This window comes from Cololabis saira, chromosome 13 (genome assembly GCF_033807715.1).
Source record: "Cololabis saira isolate AMF1-May2022 chromosome 13, fColSai1.1, whole genome shotgun sequence".
In the NCBI taxonomy this organism is placed as follows: Eukaryota; Metazoa; Chordata; class Actinopteri; order Beloniformes; family Belonidae; genus Cololabis; species Cololabis saira.
This window is the reverse complement of record NC_084599.1, coordinates 8388979-8404624: the sequence shown is the minus strand read 5'-3', so window position 1 is coordinate 8404624 and position 15646 is coordinate 8388979. Positions and strand designations below refer to the sequence as shown.

General features: G+C 42.5%; 1 protein-coding gene across 1 annotated transcript in view; it reads right to left on the bottom strand.

Annotated features, from left to right (window-relative positions):
• Positions 1–15646, bottom strand: part of boka (BCL2 family apoptosis regulator BOK a) — a 16195-nt gene extending 549 nt beyond the window's left edge. Inside the window, exons 1-4 of the mRNA XM_061737552.1 lie at positions 15385–15646; positions 13297–13425; positions 3757–3920; positions 1–945 (exon numbers count right to left, since the gene is read on the bottom strand). The exon at positions 1–945 is cut by the window's left edge and continues 549 nt beyond it. Coding sequence (XP_061593536.1) covers positions 820–945; positions 3757–3920; positions 13297–13425; positions 15385–15598 — 633 coding nt within the window. The 5' untranslated portion in view covers positions 15599–15646 and the 3' untranslated portion in view covers positions 1–819. The remainder of the gene's footprint in view (positions 946–3756; positions 3921–13296; positions 13426–15384) is intronic.

Below are 15646 nucleotides of genomic sequence, written 5' to 3'. Positions count from 1 at the left end.
GGATTTTAAGTCATTTTTTTCAGAATTCTTTGAAATATTTTATTCCTCTTGACTTAATTAACACAAGGTTGCTCTTCTCTAAGATATTAGAGCATTAAAATGATGCAACCACTCTCACCACTGGCAACTAAAAGAGGAAAAGCTCAATCCATTTAACCAGTAGATTAATGAACCAGCTGTAAGTTAAGGAAACAGTGAAATCAGAGCATTAATTTACTCATTTTTTTACAAGAAAATTTGCAGATGAAAACTACTCATCTAATATAACTCACCAGCATGTGAAGGCCGACATTTTATGGCACATTTAGCTTTACCTTCCCTTCAATTGGGATTCACAATGATGTAGAAAGTAAAGCTTTGGGAAGATACTGCCACCAACTACTGTGATAGGAAATACAAAGCTGTTAAATAGAGACTCACACATGCACTCAATTGTGCACATTATCTTAATTAGATAAAATACTGTTTGATCATCAAGACCTCGTAAAGGGCATCAAGATCCTGGTGAACTTTCCGCTTCCGCATCAATGCTGAGCAGTGACCATTATTTGCCACTAGGAGGCAGAGCAGTAACTACAACACAGGCAGCAACATTTGAAGGCTGTTACAGGAAAAATGACAAGCATTAACAATAAATACACACATGTGAGTCTATGGGGTAAGGGGGGGTTAAGCATCTGTGAAATGGCTTGGTGCTCATCAAAGAAGGCTCAGTGCAAATGAGTGTAAACATAATCCAACTCCATGGACGCTTCAGTGGCGGTGCTATCCCGTGCAGTACTGGCCCGTCTGCCCAGAAACCAGTCTGTGACGCAGTCTTCACTTCTCTCTGAGGAGCTGCAGCACGGTGGTCTTTAGGTAGTGTCCACAGGCGCAGAGAGCAGACACCAGCCAGTGGGAGTGGAAGCTGGGGTCAGTGTTCACCACGCATTTGGTCACGTCCACCTGTAAGGGAGAGACAAATTCATTTGAATTTAAATTCTGAAATAAACAACAATCTAGCAGTCAAAATTAAGTTCCTGATAGGTGAGAAATACAGAAAGAAGCCCTGAACCTTTGTTTTCTGCATGGAGCAAATCAAATCACTTAACCCTTGTACTGTCTTCAGGTCAAAATGACCCAATTCTTCTATCCTTCTTTCCTCCTTTTTCTTCCTATCTCCCTTTCGTCATTCCTTTCCTTCCCTTTCCTTCCCTTCCCTTCCCTTCCCTTCCCTTCCCTTTCCTTTCCTTCCTTCCTTCCTTCCTTCCTTCCTTCCTTCCTTCCTTCCTTCCTTCCTTCCTTCCTTCCTTCCTTCCTTCCTTCCTTCCTTCCTTCCTTCCTTCCTTCCTTCCTTCCTTCCTTCCTTCCTTCCTTCCTTCCTTCCTTCCTTCCTTCCTTCCTTCCTTCCTTCCTTCCTTCCTTCCTTCCTTCCTTCCTTCCTTCCTTCCTTCCTTCCTTCCTTCCTTCCTTCCTTCCTTCCTTCCTTCCTTCCTTCCTTCCTCCCTCCCTCCCTCCCTCCCTCCCTCCCTCCCTCCCTCCCTCCCTCCCTCCCTCCCTCCCTCCCTCCCTCCCTCCCTCCCTCCCTCCCTCCCTTCCTTCCTTCCTTCCTTCCTTCCTTCCTTCCTTCCTTCCTTCCTTCCTTCCTTCCTTCCTTCCTTCCTTCCTTCCTTCCTTCCTTCCTTCCTTCCTTCCTTCCTTCCTTCCTTCCTTCCTTCCTTCCTTCCTTCCTTCCTTCCTTCCTTCCTTCCTTCCTTCCTTCCTTCCTTCCTTCCTTCCTTCCTTCCTTCCTTCCTTCCTTCCTTCCTTCCTTCCTTCCTTCCTTCCTTCCTTCCTTCCTTCCTTCCTTCCTTCCTTCCTTCCTTCCTTCCTTCCTTCCTTCCTTCCTTCCTTCCTTCCTTCCTTCCTTCCTTGACCCGAAGACAGCACAAGGGTTAAGTTATACTGTGGGAGGGCGTTTTACTAACTTTACTTATGTATACTTATACGTATAAAGGGCAGAATATCAACATATCCATCCACATGGCCTGTATTATGGGATGTTTCCTCCAGGATGACGATCCCAACAGGGCAGGCGAGCTCACAGAAGGGTTTGATGAGTATAAGAATGATGACCTCATCCTACGTGAACATCTATCCCTCATTTGAAAAAAATAATAATACATGGAGATGTTTAAAAGTCCAACATGTGTTCCTGATTTGTCACTTTTCCTACAATATGGTGCAAGTAGTCCGCAAGAATGTTCTTCCAAAGCCAACGAATTCTCTGCAATGCTTAGACTTATATAACTCTCTCCACAGACAGTGAAATACCACAGATGGCACAGTTTAGTGTCAGTCCTGACACTAAACACTTCTCCCGAGTCAGCTCCCCCGGTTCTTCTATTCACCACTTCGTGTTAGATTTCCAACAGAATCTCTCAGCGTAGAAATGTCTGGATCTGGGTTTGGCAGTGAGAAGTGGGTCCCTCATTTGTGCTGGTGAGGTCAGTTATGAAAGGCAGCGCGCTTCATTTTGTCACACCCCACTTATCCTCAAAACACTACAGACTAGGCTTGTGAGCGCAGGAGCGCTCATTAGTTCACTGTCCACCAGAGCAGACAGGAGAATGTTGTTCCAGCCTGGTCCATCTTGCTGCTGCAAAGCTCTATCTATCTATCTATCTATCTATCTATCTATCTATCTATCTATCTATCTATCTATCTATCTATCTATCTATCTATCTATCTATCTATCTATCTATCTATCTATCTATCTATCTATCTATAATCTTTGAAGGTGGCCAGGTGTTGAACGAGTGTCTAAGGGCCAGTCTCAATACACCCCCTACCCCTACTTTTCTTCATTACCCCTAAATTGTGCGCGTTCCCGTGAGGGTAGTGGTGTCCCAATTCCTCTTTGCATCTAGGGGTAGTGGACTTTTCGAGGGCTAGTGTGTATGAATCTAGCCCTTCACAGCTAAGGATTTCAGATGGTGACTTCGCGACCGAGGGCCAGAAAAATTTTATTTTGAGTTAGTTTCTTCATAAAAATGCGTTTTGGTTACATTTCTAGCGAGAAATATATATTTTACTTTCATAATATTCACTCAGTGAATGTACATAATCACTCGCTTGCTCGTTGTTGCGAAGTCTTTTCAGATCTCACCAGAATAAAGGCTGATTTATGGTTCCGCATTACACCAACGCAGAGCCTACGGTGTAGGTTACGCGGCGACGCGCGCCGTACGCTGTACCCTACGCTGTACCCTACGCCGTAGGCTCTGCGTTGATTTAACGCGGAACCATAAATCAGCTCCCGAGCCGGCAGGCCGTTCTCATCCCGAAAACATCGGAGCAAATTTCTTAACAGGCGTTATTTGGATAAACTGAGCCCAGGTTGGGGATCTTAACGGTTACTTTTCCGCCTGAAAAAATATTAAAACTTAATAAAGTGGCATATTAACAGCGCTACAGCGGAATTTAAAACAGCTTTTATCTCTGGGCTTCCTGATATGGTGTGACGTATGTGCAAACGTAACTACGCAGTCGCTTACGTACCCGAACGTAAACCACGCAGTGACGTAGCAAATGGTGTCCCCATCCCTAGGGAACATTACAAGGACCCTACTCATCTTTAGGGCTAGTGGTAGAAAGTAGGGGGTGTATTGGGATTGGCCCTAAATATTATTAAATACTCCAAGGCACACATTATTCGGGAAGTGTGCATATTAAGACTCACTAAAGCGACCACACATCTCGTAATGAGGTATGAAGAGGGTTCTTTTCTTTCCTTACCCAGCCCCCTCTCCTTTTCAACCAGGAGGTCAGACTCTTCCGAACAAATTCCCCCATGCAGTCGACAATAGTGTGGACCATAGCGGGATGACCGTGGCGTACACAGTCCACTGCCAAGGCCCCGGCCACAGCGTACAAGGAGACCACTTTCCCCCACGTCACACCTGATGAAAGACACACACAAAAGAGAGCTCAGAACAGAACAAACTGCATTCCCTCTCATAATCAGTTCTGTCCCTCGGTCTGACGCGTGAGATCCTGTTGAGGTTATCAATTTAAAGGGGACCTATTATGAAAAACAGGTTTTTTCTTGCTTGAACATATATAAAGTGGTCTCCCCTCAGCCTGCCAACTCTGAGAAGGAGGAAAGCAACCAAATTCTGCAGTGTCTGTACAGCCGCCCGGATGAGCCGTCCAGTGTGATGTGGATCTACGAGACAATAAGATTCTGCTCCCGTCGTTACGTAACCAAAATGCAAACCACACCCACAACTATAAAACCCTGTAACTGCATGTGAGCGTCCGACTATCGTAGCACTGCGTGACATCGGACGCTCTCTGTCCATCTCCCTCCAGCAGCTGCCACTTTATTGAGGTTTTTGTAGTGAAATGAGGAGGAATGATAGAGATAACTTCTCATTTCAACTAACTGGATCAGCCGTTCCTCATCATGACTGTTTCCTACAGCGCTTTCAACCGGCTTTCAACGCGAGTGACAGGAAGAAAATAGAAGCAGGGCGTCCGACAAATGTTCAGCTCAAAACGGCGCGCCGCGTTGTGCTGCGCAGCGCTGCGTTAATGCGTCCAGTTAGGACAGTCCAATAGAAAATAAAACAATGGAATTGATTTTGTCACTGACGCTCGCATCACAGGCAGTTATTATGACACGGTGCAAATAACTCCGCCGGCCGGCGCTTCCGCCATTTTTCCGTAGTGGTGTATCGCGTCATTTAGGCAGCCAATCAGCACAGAGCCTCATTATCATAGCCCCGCCCACTCAGAATCCTGCATAGAGAATGAGGTTAGAGACTGGGATGATAAAGACATGGCTCAGAGGCTGAATTTCTAATTTATTTAGCAAAAACAATCAAAAGCTTGTTTTTAAGACATTAAAATAGGGATTAGATGCCATAATAGGTCCCCTTTAACTGCTATTGAAGGGTTAGCAATGGTAAAGGAAAGGGGGGAGCTCTGTTCTCTCAACTCTCTCTGGAGTTGAATGCAGTCCAGCCAATGTAACTGTCATCAGCTCTCTTGTGAGGATGGATGATCATTTTATGAAACCTCAGCGGCAGCTTGGCATTAGGCTTGCGTGCCTGTCTGTCCCACAAAGAAGAAAAACCCAAACACGAGCCTCGGTACAGCTAGCAGGCAGTACGCCTCAGCAGATTAGTGAGCAGATCATTTCTTCGGAGTTCGTGCGTGTGCTCGGAGGATCCCTCGGCTGCCACACCATTTACAGTCAAAGCTTCAGACTATTTTTGTGCTGTTTATATGTCCAACACATACAAACTGAGGCCCACCTCCATCCATCCACTCTAACTGTCATCTGATTTGCTCCAAGAATCTCATGAAAGAAGGTCAGGTTTCTGTTGAGTGGTATTCCTTCTGCCCTTTCAATACTAATCTCTGTTTAGTCCTATTAAACGTTGTTTCTTTTCCCCTGAAGTTATCGTTTAACTGTTTTAAAAACAGCAATGAAATGAAACATCTGAGAAGCAAAGCTACACTGTGGAAAAAACTGTCTGTATCGGTAAAGCACAAAATTATATTAGATAAATCATAAAACCATAAGGTTGAAAAGGATCTTAAAGCAAAATCTCACTGCTAAACCCCAAAACTGATGATGCCAGTTTAAAGAGAATAAGAAAAGCAAAATATTACAACTTTCACTTTCGATCGACTACCTTGGGTTGATCAAGAGCAAAAGTTACATGAAAAATGCGTTTGGTTCTTATTTCAGAGCCGGCTCATCACATGACGAGCTAAATGTGGCTATCGTACTCCCTTGGAGTCGTTTTTATGAAGCTGACATTGTTTATCGGGCCCAGGGAGTTATCATTAAATCCCCTCTGTGGGTTTTTGCTCCAAAAAAAGTATTTTGCTCCTCCTCCACTTTTATTTAGAAACACCTGCTTTGATGGAAAAGAAACCCAAGAGGGTCATTGCTAAAGTGTTAATGCTGTTTTATGAAATGATGCTTTATTTCATGAAACAGTGTCAGTTTGGGTGCATTGCTTGCATTGTTGCAAATAGATAAGGCTCAGGAGTTGCTGGTCCCATGTGAGCCTCCGGTTTCCTGCAACAGTCCCAGATGTACGGGGTAAACTAGCTGTGACTGGGAGGACGAGGCTGCACAGTGGAATGTCTTTTTGATGATCTTTCCAGGCTTTGACTAGCTTCTACTAACAACCACTGATTGAAGATCAGATATGTTCAAAATGTGTGTATATGTACAGTATATGTATTTGTGTATAAATGCACAGATTCCTACTAGAGTTAACGTAGTTATACAATGGTGTTGACATGTCTGGAGTGAATCAATACATGAAATGAAATGATGATTGATTCAGATGGATTCATAAGGAAAACCAAGTGTGTGCGTGGGTTACTGGGTTCCCACTCTGGAACCAAGCCGGGAAGAGGTGCTTGTTCAGGAATGTGTGGTGGGTTGGCCTCTACCCACAACGCCTACTGGGGCTTAGGCTGAACGGTAGGCCTGTGTTGAAAAAAATAGATTTCCCAATTCTAAATCAATTCTCATATTAATACCTTAAAATCGATTCATATGTCAAAAGATCGATTTTTTTTCTCTTTTATTTATTTATGTATTTTTTTTTTCATCATTACATTACAACTTTTGGTTATTTTTTTGTTTATCCCCAAAAAAGGAATATTTTGTTGGACACGAGAATAACTGGTGCCATGTTTTTGCCTTTAAATATGTTTAAAGGTATGAAAACATTAAAGTGTTAGGTTATAATTGCATAAATTGTCTATATTTTATTACTTTATATACTCTCTTGGGGTTACATTTGCAAAAAATGCTAAAAACCAAATGCTAAAAAATTAAAGACCAAAATAGACCAAAAATGGAACAAATAAAAACGGAATATAGGAAAGAATAGAACTGATTTCATCCGTCTCTGTTTCCTCCCTGGATCTGTTTGGTAATTCTGCCCCACATGTTTCTGAAAGCAGTTCTATCAGCATTCTGGGAGCTGATTGGTCCTTACAGCATCATTAGCTGCCAATACTTGCTGTTTAATCTCAATATAATACTAGTATTAACATGTTGCATAACTACAGTCATATCATTCATGCAACAGCTCAAAAAACTGTTTTAATAACACTAACCCAAATCAATATCGGAATCTAATCGGATCAAATCAAATCTTGATAATCGATTCTGAATCTTAAGAATCGGAATCGAATCGATTCTTGACATTTGAATCGATCCCCAGCCCTACTGAACGGAGTATGTGGATTCACCCACCACCTCCAGGAGGGGTCACGTGACATGTGCCATGTGGGACGGGCAGAGGCCCAAAGCACAAGCCTCAGTGTTCCAACCTGTGATAACAGGAACTGACTCTTGGGACGCACTGGTGGGGAAACAACTTGAACTTGAGTGTGAGGTTAAGAGGTAGAGATTAGATTCACTGACTCACCAGCCACTCTATTAGGTGTATCTACTGAAATGGCCTGTGAGAAGGATTACTTATTTCTCCTGGCTTGAGCCCATATGGTGTGGTTTTCCCCAGTAGGTGGGAAGCGGCTTTCTTGGGCCTTCTGGTTGGGGAACAGTCATTTGTGTTCATGGGCTGTCTTTTTAAAAGTCTTTTTAAAAATCTTTGGCTGGAAATTGCCCTTAAAAGGGATCTCCATTTTTCCGTTGGGGGATTTATATACTCAGGATAATGAAAGATTGACCTGCAGGGGCGTGATTGGGGGGGAAACGGTGGTTGGAAATCCCAGGTGAGAGAGGTCCTCTTGCTTTAAGTGTTTAAGTATGCCAGAGATACTTAAGAGTTTAAGAAGAATGGGATCTTGTTGAAGAATGGGGGGAGAGATTAACAGGCACATTTGTGTTGCAGTAATGTTAAAGTAAAGCTGAGTCTTTTCTGGTGAACCAAAGCCGAGCCAAAAGCAATGTTCTTTGGTTATCGGCCAATCTTTGCTTTTACCCTCATGAACTGTTAGTAGTGAGCAAAAGAATTAGATGGGTTTCCTCTGCAGAGCAGCTGGAGTCTCCAGTGAGAAGCTTCACTAATCAGGAGGAACTTGGAGTAGAGTCACTGCTCCTCCATATGGAGAGGAGCCGGTGGAGGTGGTTTGGGCATCTGGTGAGGATGATCCATGGAGGCACAACTGACTGGTTGGAAATTCCCCTGCAAGAGCTGTAGGAAGTGGCCAGGGAGAGGGAGTTCTGGACTACCATGCTCACATTGTGACCCCACAACCCATGGATGGATGGATGGATGGATGGATGGATGGATGGATGGATGCTGTGCAACAGCACTCCCATGTACTTGAACTGTTGCTTCAACAAAGAGGGGGAGGGAGTATGACCTATTTTGTCTTCACATTGATGCTGAAGTTATCTGCTCTCCACAAGTCCTCCAGTTTTTTCCAATCATCATCTGTACGCCGACTCATTGTGAGGTACAAAGGCCATCACAGTACCCTGGTAGATTAGACCAACATCTAGAGAGAGTTGGGGTCAGAAAAGGATCCATAGGGGATCCCTATCGGTTAGCACTATGACCAATCAATTCAATTCAATTTTATTTGTATAGTGTCTAATACAACAGATGTTGTCTCTAGACCAGGGGTGTCCAAAGTCGGTCCTCGAGGGCCGGTGTCCTGCATGTTTTAGATGTCTCCTTGCTTCAACACACCTGATTCCAATTAACGGTTGTCACCAACTTGCCATCAAGGTCTGGACAACTCTGTTGGTGACACAGCTACTTTTATCACGGTGTGCTGAAGCAGGGAAACATCTAAAACCTGCAGGACACCGGCCCTCGAGGACCGACTTTGGACACCCCTGCTCTAGACGCTCTCCAGAGACATGACTCCCGAGCAATTATTACATTAACAATGGCAGGTAAAAACTCCCCTATAGTGAGTAAAGCCTTAAGCCAAACAGTGGCAAGGAAAAACTCCCCTTTAGGAGGGAAGAAACCTCAGAGCAACATATTGACGTAGCCAGGGAATAAATGAGTCAACACAAGAGATGTTGTGTAGAAAAGTCAATTAAACAGAGCCTGTCGAGATTTTCCTTGCCAATGAATGAGTTGAGTGTCATCTTCTGTTCGATTTTCAAAGAAAAGGTCTACATTTTTAGATGACGATGCCACGTCAATGCCCAGAGAGCCTCTCTACAAGGACGGACTGATTCAATTGGCTCCTCAAGGCTTTTGGGCATAGTTTATGAGCTCCAGCAGATAATGTAGTAGCTAGACCTACTGTACCTGCAAAACAAATTTAAATTTGATTGCGGTACGTCTAGATTTCTAGTCTACCATCACAGCCACTTCAAATGCAAACTTTACAACTGCTCAGGTCTCTTGTGAAGCAGTCATGCATACGGTGTCCCAGTTGAGGAGGGTGAGGGAAGATTACTTCTTAGAACTGTTGACTAGTGTTTGTGAAATAACTGCGTTGAAGGCAGAACTGAAATCCTCAAAATAGTTTAGATGTGGGAATACAACAGATGAAAGTGCATCACATTTCTCCCTGCAGACATACGGAGTCCATGTTGAAGCTGATGTTGTCTTTTATGTGGGGCACGACTAGACATCTGAAGCTCGTCGTGACCGCAAGGGTGAGAGCTGTCGGCTAAGAGTTGCTCATTCATGTCACAGCTGAGCTTTTGGACAAGGAGAGGTTCTGTCCATGTCTTGATACGCATCAGTACCGTCGCTCCAGGGGCCTTGTAACAGATCTAGGAGATACAAGCCTCTCAGGACCTGTCCCAGTACGCTGTCTGGGTCTGTTGTCTTTGAAGGGTTAACTCAGCAGGGATCCCTTCACGTCCTCGGGGGAAACACTGAGACGGCGCTCTCATGGAGGAATATTTAACCCAGTGCCGGGAGATGTACTGGAAACCTCAAAAGCAGGCTTAAATCTGTTCAGCAGGATCCCTGAGGCATTTGTCATATCTGCTGGTGTAAGCAACGACGGAGTTGCTGCTCCACGTTGGTGGGATGATTATCTTCAAAGCGTGGCTGACTTTTGGCCTTTGACTTTCAGCCTCCAGTTGACTCCTCACTGCTCTGAGCGCAGATTCAATTAGACTGAACGACAAAAAGGAGCATGTCACAGACAACAGAGTGAGAAGGACGAGCTGTATCACGCTGATGTGAGGACAACTGACAGTCAGGTTTGAATCTTCTTTGAGTTTGGCTGTACAGTTTCTCAATGTTAGTATCTAATAAGCAGTGGTGGGTAGTAACGAGTTACATTTACTCCGTTACATTTACTTGAGTAAGTTTTGGGAAATTATGTACTTTTAGCAGTAGTTTTGAATCACTATACTTTTTACTTTTACTCGAGTAGATTTGTGAAGAAGAAACTGTTCCTCTTACTCCGCTACATTAGGCTACGTTGAGCTGTTACTTTTCTTTTATCCCTTTTATCCGCGTAAGCGTCAATCTCATGACATCACTGGGTGATTCTTTGGGAAAAATGTTTGTTTTTGCATGTTTTGTCACATTTACACAGACTCAAACACACACAGAGTTTCTATGAGTTCATGGGCTTGTTCTAGTTCTGCCTGGTTAAAAAAGAAAAGTACAAAGGCTTGAAATTTTGTGCTACTTGTGCTTAATTTATTTTTTTATTCTGTTATTTTATTTATTTTATTATTTATTAAAGTACTTGAATTTACTTTAAGATTATTTTAATTTAAGCTATTTTTTATTCATTTTAATTTATTTTATTATTTTATTGATTTAATTTGCCTGAAGATGATTATTTGTGTTAAAAAAATAAATCAGATGTTACTCAACGGTTTTACTCAGTAGTTTTTTCACCAAGTACTTTTTTTACTTTTACTCAAGTAATTATTTGGATGACTACTTTTTACTTCTACTTGAGTCATATTATTCTGAAGTAACAGTACTTTTACTTGAGTAAAATTTTTGGCTGCTCTACCCACCTCTGCTAATAAGTCTATATCTGGGTAGTATACAAAATATTCATTTTTTGTATACTACTACAAAGAGGACAGGGGTCATCTCATTCTTTTTTGTTGCTTTGTGTCGCATGGTTTCTTCAGACCTTTGAAGAGTTTAATGATTTTATGCAAGTAACATGTGGGTTGCTACAAGGCTCTGTAGCAGTAGTTTATTTCTGCAATGCGGGGAGCAGAAAAACATTTGTGACGGAGCTCAAGAAGATCAGGGATGTGGCCGTCTTAATCTACAGCTGCTCAGAACTTCCTCTTCTCACAGTGACTCATCTGGACTGTCAGCCTGTATATGTGATAGCTCTGCTCCCTAAGATTTTTAGGGTTTTTGGTATATTTTGCCTTATACTGCTGCTGTAACACTGACATTTTGGATGAATGAAGTCTACAGTTACTTGCAAAGGTCACTCTCCTTGGCATTTTTCCTGTTTTGTTACATTAGAACCAAAACTTTAAATGGATTTCTGGGTGGTTCGCATCATATTATTAAGTGCCTGCAACTTCGAAGATGCAAAATATTTTTTATAAAAGGCTGAAAACAAAAGAGTGCATCAGGGTGCATAGACGAAGATCAGTACTTTGTAGACATACTCTTTGCAGCAACTACAACTGAGAGTCCGTTGGGGTTTGTTTCCATGAGCTTTGCAGATCTAACCACTGGGAGTTGTTGCCCAATTCTTCAAGTCTCCTGCTCCTTCAAGTTGGATGTCTTTTCACCTAAACCAACTCGAGTGTTGCCTTGGCAGTATGCATGGGGTCAGTGTCCTCCTGGAAGCTAAACATCAGTCTCAAACCTCTGGCACACTGAAGCAGGTTTTTCTTCTGGAATTCACTCGTGTTTAGCACTTTCCACCATTTATCCAATTCTGACCGGTTTCCCAGTTTCTGTTGACGGGAAACATGACGCTGCCACCACTATGCTTGTCGTGTTATCTTTGTATTTATCCCCTCTTTAACTTCTGCCCTCTTGGTCCGGGCTGTGACTCAGGTGGGCAGCCATCTCTTAGTGGGTTTGTGGTGATGGTTTATTCTTTCCATTTGTGTTGGTGTTAGTGGATCTAAAGCTGCTTCCTGACTGGTGCTTCTCCATAAACCCCTTGGTCTTCACGGTGTCTCTTGCTTGGTCGTGCTGTCTTCCCTGAGGTAGGTGTACAGGACTGTCTCAGGAAATTAGAATATTGTGATTTTCTGTAATGCAATTACAAAAACAAAAATACATTTTTGTACATACATTCTGGATTCATTACAAATCAACTGAAATATTACAAGCCTTTTATTTTTTTAATATTGCTGATCATGGCTTACAGCTTAAGAAAACTCAAATATCCTATCTCAAAAAATTTAAATATTCTGGGAATCTTAATCTTAAACTGTAAGCCATAATCAGCAATATTAAAATAAAAGGCTTGCAATATTTCAGTTGATTTGTAATGAATCCAGAATGTATGACACTTTTGTTTTTTTAATGCATTACAGAAAATAAAGAACTTCATCACAATATTCTAATTTTCTGAGACAGTCCTGTATATGAGATCATGTGACCCTTATATTGCACAACAAGGGACTTTAATAAACTGATCGTGGGATTTCTGAAGGTAACTAGTAGCACCAGAACCTATCTAGGAGCTTCATAGCAAGCAGGTGAATAAATATGCACGCACCACTTTTCAGTTTTTTTCCCTCATTTCACTTCAAATGATTTTGTGTTGATCCATCAAAAAACACAATTTACAATTTGCCTGACACTCTGTGTACGTGTGTGTCCGTCTGAGATACTGTATTTGTTTATGTTAATGAGGACCAGATGATTGTCTCAGTCTGACTCGTAATTACCTTTGCAGCAGATGTATTTGTTACGTTCCCTGAGGGAGAAGCCAGCAGAGACTCATGACTGAGCTCCTTGGGTGGGGTCCAAACTGTCAGTAACAATCACACACTCCGGCATCGGGTTCACCTAATATGGTATAACCGTTTTCTCCCAAAGTTCCCGTCCTATCAGGGGATAATAGCAGCACCAAAACGCCTCCGTGGGCAGCCGATGCAGGATGTGCTGACACTAAATGAAAGTTGTTTAGAGTCGGTTTAAATATTGGGAAGGAATTTTTATACATCTATTTTGCAAATTCACTGAAATTGCACAATAGAAGCCTCATAGGTTCCCCAAATGTTCATGCTCTGTATTGTGTTTGTTTCAAACTCTGAACTTCCTCCTTCCCAGTGACAACCAAAGGGACTTCCTAACAAAGTCAAACATCTTCTCTCTTTTCAAGTGCCTGTTTTAACTGTCAGAAACACTGTTATTTAGTTCCTGTGATCCAGGTCTGCTTCCCCAGAACCATACGCACCTGTGGAGAAGATGTCTGCTGCAACAGCCAGGAAGGCGTCCGATACGATGTTCTCTGATGCCACGGTGATGTTCAGCTGCCGCGCTACGTTGCGGTACACGTTGGGACGAAGGTACTCCAGCTCGTCACCTGGCCCAAACCAGAGAAACAAAACAGTCACTTTCTTAGTTCTCTCACTTTCTGCTAAAGCCCAGCTAAAGCAAGACTGTGTAACTTGGAGTAAGTCATAACACATTATCCATACACTCAGTTTACTATATTCAGAGGTTTCTGCTACCACATGTCCTTTTCCCTTCATTTTCTTTTTCCAACAGGTAAAACAAACAAGATCCAAGTAGGATTTTGTTACATTTGACTAGAACCACACTCACTTGCTCCCCCTCTATCCAGTCTTTATTCTATACCGACCCAGACTACATGTTTACCACGCAGACGACTGATATCCATTTAAACCCAGCAAGAAAGTGCTCATGAAAAAGTTCAATTAAACTGGGAAAAACTTCATTGTTTACATTTCATGCTGAAGATACCTTATCGTAACTCAGAAATTACTTAATATTTCAATGAATTCAAAGGGAATAAAGGCTCAAAAGTAACTTATTTCATCTCTTTAAGATTTGGAGGTGTTCTAGTTGTTTCCTCAGATATTTCTGTGAGACTCAGCCACTAAGCTAGCTCCGTTAAGTCTGAGTTTACAATTCTTGTTGTTTTTTTCCCCTCATTTCCTTAACTGGATATGGGCCGATATCCTCAAATTGTAACATTTGCCAAAATAGTGAGTTTCCCGAGAATCATTTTAAGGTGTTTCACTGGGAATAAAATAAAAATAAGAACATGGCTGTTGTCATGATTTTAAGATGGGATGCACCCTGCTTACCACTTGACTTTGATTTAACGCCAAGACTAAAAAGTGAATAACTTATTGAACTTATGTGAAATAGTGTCTTCATCTTCATCTCGTTTCATTAGCCTTCAGTTAGTTAAATGATCTGTTTTGCATTTTTAGTGGATTGAAATGGTCCAGTTTTATTCTGGAGAGGTATTTGATGCCCTCAAAGAGGTTTTTCTACAGGATATTCCACAAGACCCCACAGTGGCACTGCTGGGAGTAATACCCAAAAGCCTGGACGGGAGGGCTAAGAAATACCTTTTAAATATATTATTTACAGCAGACTTGAAGTGCATAACTATCAGATGGCTGAAACCAGACCCTCCCACATACAATATATGGATCCAAAAAGTATGGGATCTCTATCAAATGGAGCAATCGCCTACTCATTAAGGCTCCAAAAATCCACCTTTATTAAGCGGTGGAGCCGCTTAATAAAGCGGTGGCTTTATTAATACAATCAGGTCTATTACCCAATGTTGCTCGGCCCTCCTGCCCAATTCTTACTGTATTCCCTCTATACACAGATTTTAAACACATTTCACATGCCAATTTTTCCTAGAGTAAATATTGTGCCTGCATTTTTATACACACCGTTGTACCTTGGAGTGGACAATTATTATTATTGATTTTACTATTTTTTTAATTTATGGGGTTGTTATTATATACGTATATTTTGGAGTGAATAATGATGTTGTTTTCTCTTGTTTTATTGGCTAAATACTTAAGTATAATGTTGTAATGTTGTATAATGTTGTATGCAGCTGAAAAAGGAAAAAGAAAGAAGAAAATGTATATGGTGTATTGTTGTTGAAAACTAAATAAAAATTAAGTTCCAAAAAAGAAATGGTCCAGTTTTGTGAAAAATAGCCAAAAAACAAAACAAAAAAAACAAAACCAGAATCAGGTTTATAGCCTTTACCAGGTTCTAACTTTAAAACTCTCCCAAGACCCAAATCCACAAGGAAATGCTCAAGGAGACTATATCGATGCCTCATTTGTAGAAATAACATCAGAGGTTGACTGTAATATCCATGGGGATGTGACAGCAAGGCAATAACTCAAGAAAACAGATTGAAGTACAGCCTGGACCAACCCTCTCAAGGCTGATTTATGGTTCCACGTTACACCAACGCAGACCTACGCCGTACGCTTTGCGTCGGTGTAACGCGGGACCATAAATCCGGCTCTCTACGTACCCAGCCACAGCAGCACCGCCGACACCTCTCCCAGCGTCCCTCCGGCCGCCGCCAGCCCCAGCTCGGGCTTGGACCAGCCGATGCCGGCCCGGTTCAGCCTGGAGTGGATGTAGTCCCTGCACAGAGCCTTGGCCTGCGACACCAGCTCCTTGTCGGTGGGAGAGCGGTCAAACACCTCAGCCGCGAACACGGAGGAGCGGCGCAGCATCTCCATGCCGCTGCTCCCCCGCCGCTCCGGCACTAAGACCCCGCAGAAAACACG